The 24,428-nt window shown below is 37.8% G+C and overlaps 1 protein-coding gene across 1 annotated transcript in view; it reads left to right on the plus strand.

Moving 5' to 3' along the window:
* Nucleotides 1-24,428, plus strand: part of RNF17 (ring finger protein 17) — a 121,234-nt gene that overhangs the window by 74,202 nt on the left and 22,604 nt on the right. Inside the window, exons 23-26 of the mRNA XM_036832032.1 lie at nt 10,083-10,173; nt 11,408-11,523; nt 13,166-13,455; nt 15,086-15,249. Of these exons, the coding sequence (XP_036687927.1) occupies nt 10,083-10,173; nt 11,408-11,523; nt 13,166-13,455; nt 15,086-15,249 (661 nt within the window). The remainder of the gene's footprint in view (nt 1-10,082; nt 10,174-11,407; nt 11,524-13,165; nt 13,456-15,085; nt 15,250-24,428) is intronic.

The following is a 24,428-nucleotide window of genomic DNA, read 5'->3' on the forward strand; positions in this document are numbered from 1 at the left end:
AATTATAAAAAATCCATATTATTTAGCCTTGTAACATGAAGAACCCAGTAGCAATGAGCCATGCTGGTGCACAAATTGTGGTCTCCAAATACCATTTCCCACTAAAAGAATTTAGTGCTCTTTGGGAAAATGTCTGATTCCAGGTCTTGGGCAGGAAATACACAGTGTGAGCCTAGAATATCTTGACCTAGCAAAAAGCAAGAAAGCTATAAATAAATAGATAGATGGATGGATTATGACAAAAGGACTCAGTAGCCAACCTGAGTAAACTTCCACTGACCAAAGATGGGACAGTTTGAACAGCAGTAGGATGGTTATTATGTTGTATCAAAGCATTTGATATGTTTAAGTCTCTAAATTCATAAAGTGATTAAAAAAAAAAACTTACTGATCACTTTTAGAGGATTCTAGGGAACTAGTTCATTATTCTGAAAATTGGTAAATAAGGGAAATGAGCACTTGTTTTTCCTGTACAGTCTATATCTCGAGATAATCAATTAGGTGATAAGGGAAAGTTGTTCTTTGTAAGCATTCCTGCTAACAAAGGAGGAATGATATCATTGGAATACCACCATTTTACAATCCTTATATACTAAGGGATCTAGACGTAACTGTTGGTGGCTGCTAACATCACAAAAAGAGAATCAGACATTATGTACCTCCTGTGGGAAGTACACAGCACCATCTCTGAATAGTATTGCTGAAAAAAGAAATATGTGAACCTGAATCTGACCAAGACTCTAGACCTAACTATGAATTTAAAGGAAATACAAGAGACAGATGAACATGTTAAACACCATGAGAATGCAATCAGCTAAATTCAGACCATTGAAACTGCAAACCAACTCTGTTTATTCAACAGAAAATTACAAGGGAAAGAGATGGAAGGGGCACTAAAGATACATATTGCCCATGCATGATGTATGGATTTTGTTTACTTTACCAATTCAGACTGTTTTGAAACATCAGGAAGAAAATGAACACCATCTGAATAGTTGATCTTAAGAAATTATTAATTTTTAATGTGACAACAGTACTGTGGTTGTGTTTGTTTAAAAACATTTAGTTTTGGAAATGCAAACTAAAATCTTTTCAAATGAAATAATGTTAAATCTGGGACTTAAAAATAATCAGGGGCTTCCCTGGTGGCACAGTGGTTAAGAATCCACCTGCCAATGCAAGGGACACGGGTTCGATTCCTGGTCCGGGAAGATCCCACATGCTGCGGAGCAACTAAGCCCGTGTACCACAACTACTGAGCCTGTGCTCTAGAGCCCATGAGCCACAACTGCTGAGCCCACGTGCAACAACTACCCGTGCTCCGCAACAAGAGAAGTCATCGCAGTGAGAAGCCTGTGCACTGCAACAAAGAGTAGCCCCCACTCGCTGCAACTAGAGAAAGCCCGCATGCAGCAACAAAGACCCAACTCAGACATACATACATACACACATAAATAAATAAATATTTAAAAAAATAAATAATTGGATGGGAGTGAATACATGGGAATATGATGAAATAGAATTGGTCATGTATTGACAATTGTCAAAGCTGAAAGATAGATGAGATTTATTATATTCTCTCTGCTTTTGAATATGTTTGAAAACTATAATTGAAAAACAAATTGAAAATTTTTAAAGGTGAATTCAGCAGATTTTTTTTTATTATATAAATTTCAGGCGTACAGCATTATAATTTGACATTTGTATTCACTGCAAAGTGATCACACCACAAGCCTAGTTACCATCCATCACTGTTATAATTGACACCCTTCACCCTTTGCACCCATCTCCCAACTCCCTTCCCCTCTGGTAAGCACTAATATGATTTCTGTATGTATGAGTTTGTTTTTCTTTTGTTTGTTGGTTGGTTTTTTAGATTCCACATATGAATGAAATCATGTGGTATTGTCTTTCTCAGTCTGACTTATTTCATTTAGCATAATATCTTCAGGGTTCATCCATGTTGTCAGAAATGTCAAGATTGCATTCTTTTTTATGGCTGAGTAGTATTCAGTTGTGCATATATCACATCTCCTTTATCCATTATTCCATTTTATGGACCCTTAGGTTGCTTCCATATCTTGGCTGTTGTAAATAGTGCTGCAGTCCACATAGGGGTGCAGATATCTTTTTGAATTAGTGTTTTCAGGTTCTTCTGGTGAATACCCAAAAGTGGAATAGCTGGGTTATATAGTAGTTATTTTTTTGAGGAACCTCCATACTGTTTTCCAATAGTGCTGTACCAATTTACATTCCCACCAACAGTGCAGGAAAGTTCCCTTTTCTCCACATCTTTGCCCACACTTTTTATTGGTTGTCTTTTTGATAATAAGCATTCTAACAGGTGTGAGGTGATACCTTCTTGTGGTTTTGATTTGCATTTTCTTAATAATTACTGATGTTGAACATCTTTTCATATATTTGTTGGCCATCTGTATGTCTTCTTTGGAAAGATGTCTATTCAAATCCTCTGCCCTTTTTTTAATCAGGCTGTTTGGGGGTTTTTGTTGTTGAGTTGTATAAGTTCTTTATAATTTTGGATATTAACACCTTATTGGATACCTGATTTGCAGAATATCTTCTCTCATTCAGTAGGTTGCCTTTTCATTTTGATGGTGGTTTCCTTTGCTGTGCAGAAGCTTTTTAGTTTGATGCAGTCCCATTTGTTGATTTAGTTTCCCTTGCCTTTGGAGTCAGATCCACAGAAATATTGCTAAGCCTGAGGTTAGTGAGGATACTGCCTATGTTTTCTTCTAGGAATTTTATGGTTCAGTTCTTACATTCAAGTCTTTAATTCTTTTGGGGTTAATTTTTGTGCTTAACATAGTGGTCTAGTGGTCTTTTTCATGTGGCTGTTCAGTCTTCCCAGCACCATTTATTGAAGAGACTATCCTTTCTCCATTGTATGGTCTTTGCTCCCTTGTTATAAAATAATTTTCCATATATGTGTGGGTTTATTACTGAACTCTCTATTATGTTCATTGATTTATGTGTCTGCTCGTGTGCCAGTACCATACTGTTTTGATTACTGTAGCTTTGTAGTATAGTTTGAAACCAGAGAGCGTGATACCTCCAGCTTTATTCTTCTTTCTCTAGATTGTTTTGGACATTTGGGATCTTTTGTGGTTCCATACAAATTTTAGAATTACTTGTTCTAAGACTTCCAATACTATGTTGAATGAAAGTGATGAGTGGGCATCCTTGTCTTGTTCCTAATCTTAGAGGAAAAGCTTTCAGCTTTTCACCGTTGAGTATGATGTTAGTTATGGGTTTGTCATATATGGCCTTTATTATGTTGAAATACACTCTCTCTATACCCACTTTGTTGAGAGTTTTTATCATAAATGGGTGTTAAATTTTGTCAAATGCTTTTTCTGCATCTATTGAGATGGATTATATGGTTTTATCCTTCATTCTGTTAATGTATGTACCACGTTGATTAATTTGTGGATGCTGGGCCATCCTTACACTGCTGGAATAAATCCACTTGATTGTGATATATGACCCTTTTAATGTATTGTTTGCTAATATTTTGTTGACAATCTTTGCATCTGTGTTCATCAGAAATATTGACCTGCAATTTTCTTTTCTTGTGGTGTCCTTGTATGGTTTTGGTGTCAGGGAAATACTGGCTTCATAAAATGTGTTTGGAAGGTTTCTCTCCTCTTCAGTTTTTTGGAAGAGTTTGAGAATTCTTCAAAACATTTTTCTTTGAATGTTTGGTAGAATTCACCAGTGAAGTTGTCTACTCCTGGGCCTTTGTTAGTTGGGAGATTTTTTTTTAATTACTGTTTCAATTCCCTTGCTAGTAATGAGTCTATTCACATTTTCTATTTCTTCATGATTCAGTTGCTAAGATTGTGTGGTTCCAGAAATTTATCCTTTTCTCCTAGGTTGTCCATTTTGTTGGCATATAATTGTTAATAGTCTCTTATGATCCTTTGTATTTCTGTGGTATCAGTTGTTAACATCCCCTCTTTCATTTCTGATTTTATTTATTTGAGTCTTCTCTCTTTTTTTTCCTTGGTGAGTCTAGCTAAAGTTTTGTTGATTTTGCTTATCTTTTCAAAGAGGCAGTTCTTAGTTTTGTTGGCCATTTCTATTGGGGGTTTCTTTTGGGGGGGAGGTCTCTATTTCATTTATTTCTGCTCTGATCTTTATTATTTCCCCCCTGCTACTAATTTTGGGTTTTGTTTATTCTTCTTTTTCTAGTTCCTTTAGGTGTAAAGTTGGTTTATTTGAGATTTTTCTTGTTTCTTGAGGTAGGCCTAATTGCTATGAACTTCCCTCTTGGAGCTGCTTTTGCTGTGTTTTGTAGATTTTTGGTATGTTGTATTTCTGTTTTCATTTGTCACTAGGTATTTGATTTCTCCAGTGACCTATTGGGTGTGCAGTAGCATGTTGTTTAATCTCCACGTTTTTGTGGTTTTTCCCATTTTTTTCCCTTGTGATTGATTTATAGTTTCATACCATTGTGGTTGGAGAAGATGCTTGATACGGTTTTATTTTCTTGAATTTATTGAGACTTGTTTTGTAAACTAACATGTCATCTACCCTGGAGAATGTTACATGTGCACTTGAGAAGAATGTGTATTCTGCTGCTTTTGGATGGAATGTTCTACATGTATCTGTTAAGTCCGTGTGGTCTAACGTGTTATTTAAATCTGCTGTTTCCTTACTGTTTTTGGTCTGGATGATCTATCCATTGATGCAAGTGGGGTGTTAATGTCCCTTACCTTTATAGTATTGCTTTCAATTTCTCCCTTTAAGTCCATCAGTGTTTGCTTTATATATTTTGATGCTCCTCTGTTGGGTGCATATACATTTATAAATGTTACATCTTCTTGCTGGATTGACTCCTTTATCATTATGTAATGCTCTTCTTTGTCTTTTATTACAATCTTTGTTTTAAAGTCTCTTTTGTCTGAGTATAGCTACTCCAGCTTTCTTTTTATTTCCATTTGCATGGAATATCTTTTTTTATAACTTCACTCTCAGTCTGTGTGTGTCCTTTCTTCTGATTAATTTTACTACTTTTATCTTTTAACCTTCATGCTGGCTTTATAAATGATTGATCCACTACTTTTATTATACCATCTTCAGTGAGATTTTTACTTTTGTATGTTTTCTTATTATTAATTAGTGCCATTTCTTTTCAGCTTAAAGAAATCCCTTTAACATTTCTTGTAGGGCTGGTTTAGTGATGATGAACTCCTTTAACTTTTGCTTATCTGGGAAACTCTTAATCTCTCCTTCAATTCTGAATGAAAACATTGCTGGGTAGAGAATTCTTAGTTGGAAATTTTTTTCTTTCAGCACTTTGAATAGTCATGCCACTCCCTTCTGGCCTTTAAAGTTGCTGCTGAAAAATCTGCTCATTGCCTCATGGGGATTCCCGTGTACATAACAAGTTGTTTTTCTCTTGCTGCTTTTAGGATTTTCTCTTTATCCTTAACTTTTACCATTTTAATTATAGTGTGTCTTGATGTGATCCTTTGGGTTCATCTTATTAGAACTCTCTTGGGCTTCCTGGACCTGGGTGTCTGTTTCCTTCCTCAGATTAGGGAAGTTTTAGCTGCTATTTCTTCAAATAATTTTTCTGGTCCTTTCTTTCTCTCTTTGTTGTCTTCATCTTCTAGGACTCCTATAATGCAAATGTTTATTCCACTTGTTGTTTCCAAAGTTTTGTAAGTTATCTTCACTTCTTTTTTCCTGCATTTTGCTGCTCTGTCTGGGTGAGCTCCACTGCTTTGTCTTCTGCTTGCTGATTCGCTCTTTGTCCTCATCCTGTCTGCTGTTGAACCCCTCTAGTGCATTTTTCATTCAGTTACAACTTCTGTTTGGTTCTTTCTTATATTTTCCGTCTCTTTGTTGAAGTTCTCATGGTGTTCATCCATTCTTCTCCTGCGTTTGGTGAGCATCTTTATGATGATTACTTTTCAGTCTTTACCAGGTCCATTGCTTATCTCTGTTTTGTTTAGTTCTTTTTCTGAGGTTTTAATCTGTTTTTTTGGTTGGAACATATTCCTGTGTCTCCTCTTTTTGCCTAATTCTCTGTTTGTTCGTATGTATTAGATAAATCAGCTATCTCTTCCAGTCTTGAAAGAGTGGCCTTATTTAGGAGATGCTCAGTGGGACTCAGGGGTACAGTCCTGCCTGGCCACCGCAGCCTGGCACTCAACGGGTGTCCCCTCTGTGGGCTCTGTGTGCCCTCCTATTGTGGCAGGGCAGCGGCTGCTGTGGCGTGCTGGTGGGCAGGGCTGTTGCTCGCGTGGCTGTGAGGCCCAGCTGAGGCTCAGGTGGGCAGGGCTCTCAGCAGGGCCGACCCGTTAGTGCTAACAGGTTACAGGGAGAATTTCAGTGCTAGTGATAGCAAGGTAGCCTGAGATCACAAAAAAGGCTGCTGCTAGTGTCTCAGTCCCTAGGGGGCAGCCCAGCTGGTTTCTCCCTCTCCAGTAGACGCTTTAAGATTTAGTAAGTGGGTCCTCTTCATGTGTGGCCCATGCCCTTTTCAATCTGGTGTTTTTGCACTTGTTTTTAGGTTGAGTGAGTTTGGGCACAGGCCCTTTAAGAGCAGGTTTTTCTGTTTAATACCAAGCAGGGCCCTATGGGGCTCCCGGGCACAAAGACTTTCTGTGTCCCCCATTTCTTTGATTACAGGAAATAGCATTCATTCAGCCTCCATGACCTGAGTTCCAACGGGCAGATTCAAGCAGTTGTTAATTAGGGAAGGGAGGGGATGCGAGACCAGGGAAAAACAGTCAAGAGAAACAGTAGTGCAGCCTTGGGGCAAGGTCCTGGTTCCCCATCAGTGGATAAACAACAATATCTTTGAGCTGTTTTGGAGATACTGAAACCCCCTCCAGGTGGGAGAAGTTAACGATTAATGATGGTATGCTGCCCACAAGCCTGTAGACCCCAGACCAGTTGGAACCTGAAGGTTGATGATGCTGATGCTGACTTATGTCACTACCAACCCATCAGAAGAATGTCCATGAGCTGGTCATGCCCTCTTTGAACGATTGTTTTTTTTTTTTTTTTTTGGCTGCGTTGGGTCTTTGTTGCTGCATGTCGGCTTTTCTCTAGTTGCAGCGAGCAGGGGCTACTCTTCGTTGCAGCGCATGGACTTCTCATTGTGGCTTCTCTTGTTGCGGAGCACGGGCTCTAGGTGTGTGGGCTGCAGTAGTTGTGGCACACAGGCTCAGTAGGTGTGGCTCGCAGGCTCTAGAGCGCAGGCTCAGTAGTTGTGGTGCATGGGCTTAGTTGCTCCACTGCATGTGGGATCTTCCTGGACCAGGGCTCGAACCTGTGTCCCCTGCATTGGCAGGTGGATTCTTAACCACTGCACCATCAGGAAAGCCCTGAACCATTACTATAAAACTTCTCACTATCCTCTCCAAGTTGGAACACATAGTTTTTCGAGGCAGTAGCCCTCTGTTTCCCCCTTTGCTTGGCAAAGTGATAAAGCTATCCTTTTCTACTTCACCAAAAACTCTGTCTCCAAGATTCAGTTCAGCACCAGTGTACAGAAAAGCTGAGCTTTCAGCATCATGTTCTCTGCAGTTCTGTAGTTTTCCTGGTCATTTTCCCTATTGGTTTTCAAAGCCAGGTGTTCTGGGGACTCTGTCCTGTACAGGATTTAGAGGTCGTGATGCCAAGTGAAGGGTAGTTCCTATAATCAAAAAAATGGGGAACACAAAGTTTTTGTGCCCAGGCACCCTACAGGACCCTGCTCAGTATCAGTTGGCATGCCTCATGTAGAGCTCAGATCCCTACCTCCTTTGTGGTCCCTCCTGATTCTGGATCGCTGCAGCTGGGGCGTGGGTCTTTCCTTGGCGAGAATGTGTCTCTGTCTCTCCTCCCTATCTTGATGCTGTCCTTTTACCCTTTGTTGTGGAGACTCTGTTCATTGATAGAACAGAATTCTATCAGTCCCTTAATTGTACCCAATATTGTAGAGCAGCAGTCTCCAACCTTTTTGGCACCAGGGACCGGTTTCATGGAAGACAGTTTTTCCATGGACAGGGTGGGGGGTATATTTCAGGTGGTGATGCGAGCGATGGTTCAGGTGGTAACACGAGCGATGGGAAGCGGCAGATGACACTTTGCTTGCTCGCCCACCACTCACCTCCTGCTGTGCGGCCCGGTTCCTAACAGACCGCGGACCAGTCCGCACCCTGGAGGCTGGGGACCCCTCTTGTAGAGAATGCATTCCTACTGACACCTTGAATTATGTCTTATGGACTGTAATGGAATACCACCGTTTCAAGAGTCTAATAATAGCTAACCTTAAGCATGTCTAGACCCTGTATTAATTGCCTTAACAGGCATTATTTTACTTAATCATCACAGCAGACCTTTAAGCTATATAGATAAAAAGTATTATTTAAAGATAAGGAAATTGAGTCTTTAAGAGGTTAAATATTTTATAATCCAGAGTAATACACCAAACTGTTGAACTAGGATTATAAAAGTTCTGATTCTGGAACCGGAGTTCTAACCACTATGGTTTACTACCCTTCCGAGAAATCTTTTTTATAGATTTCTTTTTATAGTGGTAAAATATACATTAACATAAAATTTATCATTTTTAAGTGTACAGTTCCATGACTTTAAGTAATGGAACCTTTACCACTGTCCATCTCCAGAACTTTTTTATCTTTCTCAACTGAAAACATACAGTTTCATGGATACATGCCATAGATTTTTTGAAATGTTGTAAATACTTTCAGATGTTCAAAAGTTAATATTTTAAAATGTGTATTCTTAATAAATCATAGGAAAACCTTAATGATGTGTGAATGCTGATATTATCTGTATACCATCATAAATAAAAAATGATAACTAATTCAAGGCGTCACTGATAATATAAGCTTCTTATTAGCTCATAAGAACACTGTTTGGGCTTCTTAATAAATAGTTTTACTAAATCCTATTTGGTCAAACTACATACACAGTTGATTTCTTTAGTTCACTCACATAAACCATTTAATGTGAAAAGATTGGCCACATTGGTCATTTACTCAGAGGATGGGGCAGCTCTAATGAAACTCCAGATCTAGAAGCCATTTCTAGAGAACCTTCAGAGCCTGCAGTATTTACCTGTAATCTCTTCAGTGGTACTAGTTCTTTATTCTTTGGGGGTGGATTTGATGGTTAGAAACATTTAAAGTCACTCAGTTTCAACTTTGCAAACTAAAATAGATGATGAAGTTGATACTCTGCTCTTCATTGATCTGTCAAATATTTATTGAACACTTTTTACCATGAATATTAAAAATAAATTTTCTAAAAATAATTGAGGCTAATATTCATGGGTAGTAATTCATATTAGCTTTAAATTCCAGAAAAAATCTTCCAAAAATATTTGGGCAGAGAAATCATCATTACAAAGGGACTGTTCTATTTGTATTTCCATTAAATGTTTTTGGCGTGCCTTCTGTGAGCTGGGCACTGTCCTAGGCATTGGAGATGTGATGGACATGACACATACAACACATAATATACAGATGACCCTTCACTCAGGTTTGAACTGCACAGGTCCTCTTATACGTAAATGGTAAATACATACTATGGCACTACATGTCCGTGGTTGGTTGTATCTGGATGCAGAACTACAGATATGCAGGGCCGATCGTGAAGTTACACACAGGTTTCTGACTGCACGGGGGGTCAGCACCCCTGACCCCCACATTGTTCAAGAATCAAATGTGTGTACACATAACACACAATACATTATCCCTGCTCTCTGAGTTTATAGTGTAGTTAGCATATATTAAAAGTGTATATAATAGCTTTAAAAAACTTAAAACACATCTACTTTTTAAAGAGTTCTCAGTGTAGCTTCAGAACAGATGTACATAAATAACTTAGCATGTAACTTGGGCCGTAGCTAGAATAGAGGGATGAATAAAAGGCTATGAAAATGGGGAAGAAAATTGTGAGACTAATACAAAGCCATGTTTAAATTGACTTCTCACTACATATGTAGTTGGTTCACATGTATTTGTATATGATGGTTCTTTTATGTTTCTATATCCTATGCTATTTGTTATAAAACAGGTTGTCATTTTTTGTTTTAGACCAGCTGGTGGGAGTGACAAGTGGACAGCGACAGCCTGTGACTGTCTCTCACTGTACCTCACTGGAGCCGTAGCAACCATCATCATACAGGTGTGTGAACAGGTGCAGTAGATGTGTACTGGTTATTTCATTGACATTTTCTACAAGACCATTTATTTTGTTGAGAAAATAATAGTAAGCTGTTTGGATTTTTTTTTTGGCTGTGTGGCATGTGGGATCTTAGTTCCCCGACCAGGGATCGAACCTGTGCCCCCTGCAGTGGAAGCGTGGAGTCCTAACCACTGGACCGTCAGGGAATTCCCTGTTTGGATATTTTTTTGCAACCTTTTTTTGGTCTTCAAGTTATCACGCCTGTTTGGGAATTTGCTGGCAGTCCAGTGGTTAGGACTCCATGCTTTCACTGCCAAGGGCCCAGGTTCTATCCTTGGTCAGGGAACTAAGATCCTGCAAGCCGCACGACCTGGCCAATAAAAAACACTGTAACTCCTGTTTCATAATAGATATGTACTGTAAATGATTATATGAGTGAATCAAAACTTTTCTAAACTAATATTCTTGAGTTTATAATTTGCATATTAAAAACCAGAAGGTATGTATGCTAGAGTGCAGTTCTGAAGCCTTTGATATTCTTTACAAATTGGTAGTTAGGCTTCTAGTGAAATCATATTAACTGTACATCATAAAAGGTGTTTGTATGAGTGCCGATTTGAGAAGAGGATACATATATAGGACATGTCCTTTCAGAACACTAAGAAATATTCCTTGTCTCCTTAACTTTTTTCTAATTTGATACATTTTATTGCATTAATGATTAGAATTTTCTTGTAAGTAATTCTTTCCATGTTAATTTTTTCTTTGTGTACTTCCCCCATTTTTATAATTCCATATAAAACAGAATATACATTTTGTAGTTCTTTCTTTGGCTTTTCACAGGAGAAAAAAGGCACACCTGTGAAAATATATTTTAGTTCTATAATTACAAAGAATTCAGGAGAGTAGAGAACTTGTAATTGAGGATGCTTTCCTCCCTCCCCAATCTGGGATGGAAAACAAAGTTTTCAGTCGTCCTTTTTTCTCCTCCACTTGGTATTTTTCACCTGGACAGTGAAGTCTTCCTGATAGACTTCACAAAACAACTGTCTTTCTCTGTTGACTGTCTTCCATGCTGTTTTCTCTCTGATATGTTCCGATATCAAAATTACTTGGTTGGGAATTTTTCTTTCTGGCATGGAGAAATGTGGAGGGAATACCTGTGAAAAGTGTAATGTTTATACGAAGTTGCGTTTTTGTGTCTCATATTTACTCTGCTCTTAAATCACTGCAGGAAAACAACACAACATGGCCATTACCTGTGAAAATTTTCTGCAGAGATGACAAAGGAGAGTGTGTTGATGTTTCCAAATATTTGATTAAAAAGGGTTTGGCTTTGAGAGAAACAAGGTATAGACTATTTTTTTAAAACATCATTTTGTGATGGAGGCTTCTTATTTGCCTGCGTAAATCTTCGTATCTGTGTGTGCTCAGACCTGAATTGCCTCTTGTTTGCTCTTAAAAATGATTTATAACCTAATCCTGAGGAGCCAGCTTAGAAGTAAATTCATTCAGAATTGCTAAATGTTTAAATCCCTAGACATTTTTGCCTTTATACTTTCCCCTTTGCTCTGGCATTTATCAATACACTTTAAACCAAAGGAAAAGAGAATTACACAGTGGGTACCAGATCTGAACCCTTTGGCCTCATTTGCTTAGGCAGAAATGTTTAAGCTTTATGTTGGAAATTCTGGTAGGTATATACCAAAATATATTTGTGTGATATAGGTAGCAAATGAGTAGCAAAAAAAGTAATTGAACAATACTTACATGTAAAGATCCTTTCTGATACTAAATTTGGGGTTTAAATACCTTTGGTCCAAGGGGAGAAGGATCAGGATATAACTGTAGCCCTGGTTTCCTCTTTTTATCTTTTTCCTTCTAGAGGTAGAGGTATATTAGAATTGCAGATACATGTTCCAAGTGGTCACCTTCTACCATACATGGCCAGATCTCTTCTTTTATCTCAGATTATTATACCTTACCTTATTTGGATCAGGACCCCAATCTTGATGAAGTGGAAGGAGAATGAGAGATCAGAAATAATACGGAACCCGAGGTAGTTGGCCAGGTGTGGTAGATGCTGACTTCACTGCCCGGGCCTTGGCAGGCAGCCAGGCTCTGCATCTAGGCCTGCATTCACTGACTTCAGGCTAACACAGTTCTCCGCTGAAAGAAATGTTAAAGTGAAAAATGCTGGGCAAGTTTATATTAACTAACAATATCTGCCACTAATTTAATGTTGTTTTCTACTTTTCTGGCACTAAAACTACTACCTCAAGGCTGGGGGTGATGAGGGAGCAGTGTCAGTTGAGGAATTATGCAGCTGTTATCTTATCAGTGCTCATTTCCTTTTGAAAGAAAATACAGGAAAGTGGAAGAAACAAAAATCTGCCATAATTTTTCTAACATAAACAATGTTAATATTTCCTTCTAGGTTTTTTTATAGGCATGTTTTTTAATTGGAAGGGAATAACAGGAAGTAAAGCGATTATGAATGAATATAGCATGTTACCACTAACACTTAATATCTGAATAGTATGGAAAAACCACATTTTTTAAGGGACTCATTATCTTTGTATTACTTTATGAATGTTGATAACTTGCCACATGTATGATCTGTCTTTGGGCTAAATTAGAATCAACTTGAAGCTGTTGTATTTCCCAATAACATCTAGTTAATGGTATGATACTTGGGATATACTTAATAGAAGATTTTAAGAGAGACTAGCATGTAAATATGGGATAGTAATTTAATGCATTTAAGTGAAATTATATTGCTTTATTATCATCAAGCTCATGCATAATTTAACATAATTTTCATTATAACTTAAAGAATGCTCATTTTTATGTAACAAATTAGACTAGGATATCCTAGACTAATTAGACTAGACTAATCCTTCAAGTATATTTGAAGGATTCTTTTTATATTGTTTTCCCAGAATTTTTTTATTTGCTCATGGTTAGATATATTCTTTTTTGCATGTTGCAGACCTAATAAATTAGGTAACAGCCATTCATTATCCCAGAAGTCTCTGGAAATCCCACTGGTACAAGGAGAGTCAGTGGTTACTAAGTGTATTAAAATGAACGCTGACCCTGACAAAAAAGCTGCTGATATTCTCAGTGAACACAAGGTGTCTGAATTTAAGGAGAAAATTCTAGAACCAAGAACCACTGGATGCTATAAACCACCAGCTATTCCTAACGAGAAAGTATTTGAGGCAGTAGTCAGCTGCATCGGTGATGATGGAACTATATTTGTGGTACCTAAATTATCAGGTAAGATCTTTCACATTATGCAGTATTCTGTAAAAGTGGTCGCTTTTACTACTGGAGAATTTTAATTGGAAGGGAATATCTCTAGTAAAATACACATGGATTGAAATTCCTTGGGCAGATATTTAACCTTCTGAACCTCTTTCTCACTGAGTTGTTGTGAGGTTTAAATGAAATAATGCATGAAAAGTGCTTTGCACAGTGCCTAGCACATGAAAATCATTTATTGAGACATTGGGAATGGATAAACATTGGGCCTAAGATAAGCATGGGGGGACAGGTTCCAGTTTTACAAGTTTGGAGGCTCTCTAAGAAAAAAGAATACAAACGTTTGTATTCGTTTAAAAGTGAGAAAAGAAGTCACAACAAATGACTGGAGAGTCAGGGCCATTTGAGATTCAGGTCCTTCCTGAGATCTCTTTAGCTTATGTACTAACGGTTCCTTTCTACAACCTGAGTGTGTCCAGGACACTTGATGACTCACAGCAGCTCTAGCTTTCACGGGACTTAAGCTCCGTTAGCTTCATAGTAAGTCCACCTACGGATAGGGGTATGGGGGCTACGAATTTGTTGAAATTTTTGTCTCATGTGTTGATCTGCTAAATACTGTTTTTTAATTTGAAAACCAGACTAAATCTGTGTAATTGGCTATTCTAGAAGTGAGTAGTGTTTCAGACCTCTAGCAACAGTACTTAATCCAGAAACTTTGCTTGACGTGTGTAAATAATCATAGCTAGAACTGGTTGCCAGATGCCTTACTTCCAATCCCCTGCAATACTGATAATGTGGGCTAGCACTATTACACCCAGTTTACAGAGGAACAGACTGAGGCTTATGCCCAGGAGCTCGCAACTAAAGTAGTAGAACTGTTATAGGAACTGACACCAGAGCTTGCCCTCTCTGGCATCAGTTACGGGCATATAAATTTACTGTGGAAATAATGAGCCAATTAGCAGGAAGTAGCAATATTAGAGTTTTAATATTATACCCGCAGCACGATGCTGTATCTAAGCATCAAATAACAAAGAGCTTTTAATGATTCTTGCACTTCCAAAATAATGCTTGCGTCTGTAACCATAGATCAGAATAATAATTTACATGTTGTTAGTCAGTAGTATGTTTCGAAACATAATGAAGCTATTGACTAAATTAGATTTTTATTAAAGCTCTATTATGTGGGGACTGATTTTTTTTTTTTTTTAGAAAGGTAATTTTAAATTTATTTATTTATTTATTTATTTTTGGCTGTGTTGGATCTTCATTTCTGTGCGAGGGCTTTCTCCAGTTGCGGCGAGCGGGGGCCACTCCCCATCGCGGCGCGCGGGCCTCTCACTATCGCGGCCTCTCCTGTTGCGGAGCACAGGCTCCAGACGCGAAGGCTCAGTAGTTGTGGCTCACGGGCCCAGCCGCTCCGCGGCATGTGGGATCTTCCCAGACCAGGTCTCGAACCCATGTCCCCTGCATTGGCAGGCGGATTCTCAACCACTGCACCACCAGGGAAGCCCCGGGGACTGATTTTTAATTCCTTTTAATGTTATCTAAGTGATGAAGTTACTAAAGTTTGATGATGACTTCATTTGAAAATGGTAGGGAATTTTTCCTAAATGCTTTCTATTTTTAATAATTTCTTCAGAATTTGAACTAATAAAAATGATGAATGAAATTCAGAGTAATTTAAAATGCCTTGGTCTTTTGGAGCCTTATTTCTGGAGAAAGGGAGAAGCTTGTGCAGTAAGGGGATCAGATACTTTGTGGTATCGAGGCAAAGTAATGGAAGTCATTGGCGGCACTATCAGGGTGAGTCTGAAATTCTTTTGTGACTATCTTAAGGCTAAGTGCTATAACATTAAGAGGTCTTTCAAGTTCAAATACATGAAATTTTGATTAAAACATCTTTTAATGAGTTCATTCATGTAGGAGAATCACTTAGATGCATTATATGTTTATTTGTAATTAGAATTCCTCTTTATTTTCAAGTATATTTATTAACCTGAATAACAAAGAAATATTTCCAGATAGGGATTTTTACCACTGAAACTTTAATGGTGCCACTTATTTGTAATTGGCAGCCTTATTTGTGTGCATGATGCTAAGTAAAACAACTTATTTTCCAGTATATTCTATATCTCCTTAGTAAATTTGTTTATGGGACCCCTTAATTTAACCTTTCACATTAAGGTTAATTTACCCTTTCCAGAATACTAAGAATAGTACTTGAGTTTCATCTAAAATCTTCAGAAAGAGCTGCATACAGTTGACCCTTGAACAGCACTAGGGCTGGGGAGCCGACACTCTGTGTAGCCGACCTGAGTATAATTTATATCATTCTTCCATGTCCACGGTTCTGTGTCGCGGATTCAGTCAGCTGTCGATCGCGTAGTGCTGTAGTAGGTTTTTACTGAAAAAATCCATGTGTAAGTGGACCCTCATAGTTTAAACCTGTGTTGTTCAAGGGTCAGCTGTACTTTGAAAATATGTGTATATAAAAATATAGATGGAAAATGCCTCCATTTACATTGTACTTTAAGTATAGCAATGAAATCAAGAGACATTCAGCCTGTGAAGATTTTGGTTTTAGGAGGGGTGGAAAAATTAAGAAGAAAAGTCTTTTGTTAATACTTGCACAGGAGATTATTATCTATTTGATGATGATATCTGACAATAACGTAGCACTTCAGGTTTCTAAGCTTTTTTCACATATGCCCGTTCGTATTTTCTTATTTGTTTCCAACTATCATAGATGTAGATTACTATTCCCATTTTACCAGTAAAAAAATTGAAACTCATGTTCAGTGATGTCCCCGAGGTCAACATGTCAGTGGGTGGTGGTACTGGAATTCATATCTAAGCATCTGATTCCAAAATTTCTGATCTAAGCCTTGTGCTTTTTGTGCTGGAATACAGACTTTACAAGGTTGTTTTTTTTTTTCCTGGAAGGTAGCTTTTATTTTTATTTTTAAAATTTTTTATTGCAGTATGGTTGATTTACAATGTTGTGTTAGCTTCAGGTGTACAGCAAAGTGATTTAGTTATACATATACATTTATTTATTTTCATAGGTTTTTAAAAAAATTTTATTTATTTAATTTATTTATTTTTGGCTGTGTTGGGTCTTTGCTGCTGCACACGGGGTTTCTCTAGTTGCCGCGAGTGGGGACTACTCTTTGTTGAGGTGTGCAGTCTTCTTACTGTGGTGGCTTCTTACTGTGGTGGCTTCTCTTGTTGCAGAACACAGGCTCTAGGTGTGTGGGCTTCAGTAATTGCAGCACGCGGGCTCAGTAGTTGTGGCTCGTGGGCTCTAGAGCACAGGCTCAGTAGTTGTAGTGCACGGGGCTTAGTTGCTCTGCAGCATGTGGGATCTTCCCAGACCAGGGATTGAACCCATGTCCCCTGCGTTGGCAGGCGGATTCTCAGCCACTGCGCCACCAGGGAAGCCCTTCATAGGTTTTTAATAGAAGTAAGATGGTTTCAAATTTTGGGTTAGTATTTAGGTATATGGATACTCAACAGATTCATGTGTTTATATGCAAATGAGTATTTTCACATACATTTGAATTGTTCAGATAACTTTTTTAATATAAAAGTAAATTGAAATTCAATTTTCATTAAGTTATTATAATTCATAATCTTTACATATATAGGATCCAAATAAGATAGTGGTGAACTATATTTTTTTCATACTTTCTAATATCTCTGTTTTTTAAATTTGAGAGTATTTTGATATTTTAATCATCATTTTTTATTTTTTTCCTGTGCACTTCAAGTATACACAATAAATTTTTCATTCCTTAACCTGATATCTTTCAAGGTTATCCTATGATCCACATTAAGAAATAGACATTACGTGTAATTGTACTTACCCTAACTACCTGTAATGTACTCAGATATTTTTTATTCAATTCTATTTCATTTTTTTAATGCTGACTGCCAAGACAGCCCAATTAAACAGTGATATGTTAATTTCATTAAATTGGGGTAACAGAAGTAACTTATTGACATTCCTTATTCTTGAAACAATTTAGAAACTGAATTATCAAAATTAAAGCATTTTAAAAAATGGACTGTTGAGGACTTCTAGTTTCTGGATCCACATTTAAGAAGCTTTGAAGTTGCCACACCATCCTAACAGCAAGTAAAAAGCTGAACAAACTGAAAAATCTGTTATTCTTCTTGTATCGGTAAGAGAGGGAGTACAAAGGGCAAACCACTGCCCCAACAGTTAGAGAGTCAGGTGAATATAGGGAGTCACAGCTTATGGGAGCAGAGACTGACGACCAGAACTTTAATGGAAGAATTGCTGGATTTTTTTTTTTTTTTGGCCACACCACATGGCTTGTGGGATCTTAGTTCCCCAACCGGGGGTTGAACCCGGGCCCTCGGCAGTGAGAGCCTGGAGTCTTAACCACTGGACTGCCAGGGAATTCCCAAGAATTGCTGGAATTTAGTGTGGACAACTCTGAGAGGCAAAAACTCCAGGGAACCCAGTCATCAGAAGGTTCCACACAGTTCTACGAGATTTATCTCCAAGAGCTTGACCAGGATCTCACATAAATATCAGAGATGCTTCCAGCAGGTGAAGGAGAAAAGGAACCATTTTGAAATATGCTGGAGCATTCTGTTTTTCTTAATAAAGCTTGCACTCAGGAGACAGTAGTTAAGCAGGGCCTAAGCATCTGGGGTATTATCAGAGCCTAATCAACCTGGGGGAAAGGAAATTACCCAATTCCAGTTAACTCTAGCTTTCTACATTGGAAAAAGACCCAACTCCAGCTCACTATATCATCCTTTCCCACTTTAGGGAGTAGAGCAAAAAACTGAGAAACACTTGTGAAGTTCACAGTCTGAAAGCATAGTCTCAATGAAAGACGGAGACGTAATCATAAGACTGTAGAACGTTTCCCCTCCCGCCACACCTTCCTACCACATTACTGAAGGCCCATTTATAGCAGTTCCTTTTACACAGTACATGTCTGGCTATCAAGAAAAAATTACAAAAGAGTATGATATTGGCATAAAAAAAAAGATGCATAGATCAATGGAATAGAATAGACAGCCTAGAAATAAACCTACGCACATGTGAACAATTAATTTATGACAAAGCCAGGAATATACAGTACGGATAGGACAGTCTCTTCAATAAATGGTGTTGGGAAAACTGGACAGCCACATGCAAAAGAATGAAAGTAGACCACTGTCTTAAACAGTACACAAAAATTAACTCAAAATAGATTATAAAGACTTGAACATAAGACCTGAAGCCATAAAACTCCTAGAAGAAAACATAGCCAATAAGTTCCTTGATATACATAGGTATTGGTGATAATTTTTTGGATGTGACACCAAAAGCAAAGGCAACAAAAATGAAATTTAACAAGGTGGACTACATTGAACTAAAAAGCTTATGCACAGCAAAGGAAACCAACAAAATGAAAAAGCAACGTACTGAATGGAAGAAAATATTTCTAAATCATATATCTGACAAGGGGTTGATATCCAAAATATATAAAGAACTCATGAAACTCAAGCCCAGAAATAAACCCAATTAAGGTCAATCTGTGACAAAGGAGGCAAAAATATACATTGGAGAAAAGACAGTCTCTTCTGTAAGTGGTGCTGGGAAAACTGGAGAGCTACGTGTAAAAGAATGAAATTAAAAACATTCCCTAACACCGTATACAAAAGTAAAGTCACAGTGGATTATAGACCTAAATGTAAGACTGGATACTATAAAACTCCTAGAGGAAAACATAGGCAGAACACTATGATGTAAATTGCAGCAATATATTTTGGATCTGTCTCCTAAAACAAAGGGAAATAAAAGCAAAAATAGGGGCTACCCTGGTGGCACAGTGGTTAAGAATCTGCCTGCCAATGCAGGGTACACGGGTTCAAGCCCTGGTCTGGGAAGATCCCACATGCCGTGGAGCAACTAAGCCCATGCGCCACAACTACTGAGCCTGTGCTCTAGAGCCTGCGAGCCACAACTGCTGAGCCTGCAAGCCACAACTACTGAAGCCCACTTACCTAGAACCCATGCTCCGCAACAAGAGAAGCCACCGCAATGAGAAGCCTGCGCACCGCAATGAAGAGTAGCCCCCCCACCCTGCTTTTGCACAGAGAAGGAAACCATTGACAAAACAATCTACTGAATGGGAGAAAATATTTGCAAATAATCTGACTGATAAGGGATTAATATTCAACAGCTCATACAATATAAATAATATAAACAGCTGTTTATAATATAAACAGCTCATACGACTCAACATCAAAAAAACAACCTGAAACTAACACAACATTGTAAATCACCTATACCCCAATAAAAATTAAACAAACAACCTGATTTTAAAATGGGCAGAAGAACTGAATAGACGTTTTTCCAAAGAGGAAATGCAAATGGCCAGCAGGCACACGCAGAGATGCTCAACATCACTAATCATCAGGGAAATGCAAATCAAAATCACAGTGAGATATCACCTCATACCTGTTAGACGGCTGTTATCAAAAAGACAACCAGTAACAAGCGTTGGTGAGGATGTGGAGCATAGAGAACTCTCATATGCTGTTGATACGGTGAATTGATGCAGCCACTGTGGAAGACAGTATGGAAGATCCTCAGAAAATTAAAAATAGAACTACTGTATGACCAAGTTATTCCACGTCTGGGTGTTTATCTAAAGAAAACAGGAACACTAACTTGAAAAGATAATATGCTCCCCCATGTTCATTGCAGCATTATTTACAATAGCCAAAATACGGAAGCAACCTAAGTGTCCATTAATGGATGAATGGATAAAGAAATTGTGGTGTGTGTGTGTGTATGTGTGTATGTATGTGTGTGTGTGTATATATATATATATATATAATGGAATGTTATTCAGTCATAAAAAAGGAAATCTTGTGATTTGTGAAAACATGGATGGCATAGACCTTGAAGGCATTATGCTAAGTGAAATAAGTCAGACAGAGAAAGACAAATACCTAATGATCTCCCTTTGTGTGGGATCTAAAAAATAAACAACAAAAATTGAGATATAGAGAACAGATTGGTGATTGTCAGAGGCAGGATGGGAAAAATGGGTGAAGGGCATTAAAAAGTACAAAGTTCCAACTCTAAAATAAATAATTCATGGAGATATGCTGTGCAGCATGGCAACTATAATTAATAATCATGTACATGTGAGAGGTGCTAAAAGAGTAGATGTTAAACGTTCTCATCACATGAAAAAAAAATTTTTTTTTAATCAGTCATCAATTTATTACACATCAGTGTATACACGTCAATCCCAATCGCCCAATTCAGCACACCACCATCCCCACCCCACCGCGGTATTCCCCCTTTGGTGTCCATACGTTTGTTCTCTACATCTGTGTCTCAACTTCTGCCCTGCAAACCGGTTCATCTGTACCATTTTTCTAGGTTCCACATACATGCGTTAATATACGATATTTGTTTTTCTGTTTCTGACTTACTTCACTCTGTATGACAGTCTCTAGATCCATCCACATCTCAACAAATGACTCAGTTTCGTTTCTTTTTATGGCTGAGTAATATTCCATTGTATATATGTACCACAACTTCTTTATCCATTAGTCTGTCGATGGGCATTTAGGTTGCTTCCATGACCTGGCTATTGTAAATAGTGCTGCAATGAACATTGGGGTGCATGTGTCTTTTTGAATTACGGTTTTCTCTGGGTATATGCCCAGTAGTGGGATTGCTGGGTCATATGGTAGTTCTATTTTTAGTTTTTTAAGGAACCTCCATATTGTTCTCCATAGTGGCTGTATCAATTTACATTCCCACCAACAGTGCAAGAGGGTTCCCTTTTCTCCACACCCTCTCCAGCATTTGTTGTTTGTAGATTTTCTGATGATGCCCATTCTAACTGGTGTGAGGTGATACCTCATTGTAGTTTTGATTTGCATTCCTTTAATAATTAGTGATGTTGAGCATCTTTTCATGTGCTTCTTGGCCATCTGTATGTCTTCCTTGGAGAAATGTCTATTTAGGTCTTCTGCCCATTTTTGGGTTGGGTTGTTTGTTTCCTTAATACTGAGCTGCATGAGCTGTTTATATATTTTGGAGATTAATCCTTTGTCCGTTGATTCGTTTGCAAATATTTTCTCCCATTCTGAGGGTTGTCTTTTCGTCTTGTTTATGGTTTCCTTTGCTGTGCAAAAGCTTTGAAGTTTCATTAGGTCCCATCTGTTTATTTTTGTTTTTATTTCCATTACTCTAGGAGGTGGATCAAAAAAGATCTTGCTGTGATTTATGTCAAAGAGTGTTCTTCCTATGTTTTCCTCTAAGAGTTTTATAGTGTCCGGTCGTACATTTAGGTCTCAAATCCATTTTGAGTTTATTTTTGTGTATGGTGTTAGGGAGTATTCTAATTTCATTGTTTTACATGTAGCTAGCTGTCCAGTTTTCCCAGCACCACTTATTGAAGAGACTGTCTTTTCTCCATTGTATATCTTTGCCTCCTTTGTCATAGATTAGTTGACCATAGGTGCGTGGGTTTATCTCTGGGCTTTCTATCTTGTTCCATTGATCTATGTTTCTGTTTTTGTGCCAGTACCATATTGTCTTGATTACTGTAGCTTTGTAGTATAGTCTGAAGTCAGGGAGTCTGATTCCTCCAGCTCCATTTTTTTCCCTCAAGACTGCTTTGGCTACTCGGGGTCTTTTGTGTCTCCATACAAATTTTGAGATGATTTGTTCTAGTTCCATAAAAAATGCCATTGGTAATTTGATAGGGATTGCATTGAATCTGTAGATTGCTTTGGGTAGTATAGTCATTTTCACAATATTGATTCTTCCAATCCAAGAACATGGTATATCTCTCCATCTGTTGGTATCATCTTTAATTTCTTTCATCAGTGTCTTACAGTTTTCTGCATACAGGTCTTTTGTCTCCCTAGGTAGGTTTATTCCTAGGTATTTTATTCTTTTTGTTGCAGCGGTAAACGGGAGTGTTTCCATAATTTCTCTTTCAGATTTTTCATCATTAGTGTATAGGAATGCAAGAGATTTCTGTGCATTAATTTTGTATCCTGCAACTTTACCAAATTCATTGATTAGCTCTAGCAGTTTTCTGGTGGCATTTTTAGGATTCTCTGTGTATAGTATCATGTCATCTGCAAACAGTGACAGTTTTACTTCTTCTTTTCCCATTTGTATTCCTTTTATTTCTTTTTCTTCTCTGATTGCCGTGGCTAGGACTTCCAAAACTATGTTGAATAATAGCCGTGAGAGTGGACATCCTTGTCTCCTTCCTGATCTTAGAGGAAATGCTTTCAGTTTTTCACCATTGAGAATGATGTTTGCTCTGGGTTTGTCATATATGGCCTTTATTATGTTGAGGTAGGTTCCCTCTATGCCCACTTTCTGGAGAGTTTTTATCATAAATGGGTGTTGAATTTTGTCAAAAGCTTTTTCTGTATCTACTGAGATGATCATATGGTTTTTATTCTTCAATTTGTTAATATGCTGTATCACATTGATTGATTTGCATATATTGAAGAATCCTTGCATCCCTGGATAAATCCCACTTGATCGTGGTTTATGATCCTTTTAATGTGTTGTTGGATTCTGTTTGCTAGTATTTCGTTGAGGATTTTTGCGTCTATATTCATCAGTGATATTGGTCTGTAATTTTCTTTTTTGGTAGTATCTTTGTCTGGTTTTGGTATCAGGGTGATGGTGGCCTCATAGAATGAGTTTGGGAGTGTTCCTGCCTCTGCAACTTTTTGGAAGAGTTTGAGAAGGATGGGTGTTAGCTCTTCTCTAACTGTTTGATAGAATTCACCTGTGAAGCCATCTGGTCCTGGACTTTTGTTTGTTGGAAGATTTTTAATCACAGTTTCAGTTTCATTACTTGTGATTGGTCTGTTCATGTTTTCTGTTTCTTCCTGGTTCAGTCTTGGAAGGTTATACCTTTCCAAGAATTTGTCCATTTCTTCCAGGTTGTCCATTTTATTGGCATAGAGTTGCTTGTAGTAGTCTCTTAGGATGCTTTGTATTTCTGCAGTGTCTGTTGTAACTTCTCCTTTTTCATTTCTTATTTTATTGATTTGAGTCCTCTCCCTCTTTTTCTTGATGAGTCTGGCTAATGGTTTATCAATTTTGTTTATCTTCTCAAAGAACCAGCTTTTAGTTTTATTGATCTTTGCTATTGTTTTCTTTGTTTCTATTTCATTTATTTCCGCTCTGATATTTATGATATTTTTCCTTCTGCTAACTTTGGGTTTTGTTTGTTCTTCTTTCTCTAGTTCCTTTAGGTGTAAGGTTAGATTGTTTACTTGAGATTTTTCTTGTTTCTTTAGGTAGGCTTGTATAGCTATAAACTTCCCTCTTAGAACTGCTTTTGCTGCATCCCATAGGTTTTGGATCGTCGTGTTTTCATTGTCATTTGTCTCTAGGTATTTTTTGATTTCCTCTTTGATTTCTTCAGTGATCTCTTGGTTATTTAGTAACGTATTGTTTAGCCTCCATGTGTGTGTGTGTTTTTTACATTTTTTTCCCCTGTAATTCATTTCTAATCTCATAGCGTTGTAGTCAGAAAAGATGCTTGATATGATTTCAATTTTCTTAAATTTACTGAGGCTTGATTTGTGACCCAAGATGTGATCTATCCTGGAGAACGTTCCGTGCGCACTTGAGAAGAAAGTGTAATCTGCTGTTTTTGGATGGAATGTCCTATAAATATCAATTAAATCTATCTGGTCTATTGTGTCATTTAAAGCTTCTGGTTCCTTACTTATTTTCATTTTGGATGATCTGTCCATTGGTGTAAGTGAGGTGTTAAAGTCCCCCACTTTTATTGTGTTACTGTCGATTTCCTCTTTTATAGCTGTTAGCAGTTGCCTTATGTATTGAGGTGCTCCTATGTTGGGTGCATATATATTTATAATTGTTATATCTTCTTCTTGGATTGAGCCCTTGATCATTATGTAGTGTCCTTCCTTGTCTCTTGTAA

This window comes from Balaenoptera musculus, chromosome 18 (assembly GCF_009873245.2).
Source record: "Balaenoptera musculus isolate JJ_BM4_2016_0621 chromosome 18, mBalMus1.pri.v3, whole genome shotgun sequence".
Lineage (NCBI taxonomy): Eukaryota > Metazoa > Chordata > Mammalia > Artiodactyla > Balaenopteridae > Balaenoptera > Balaenoptera musculus.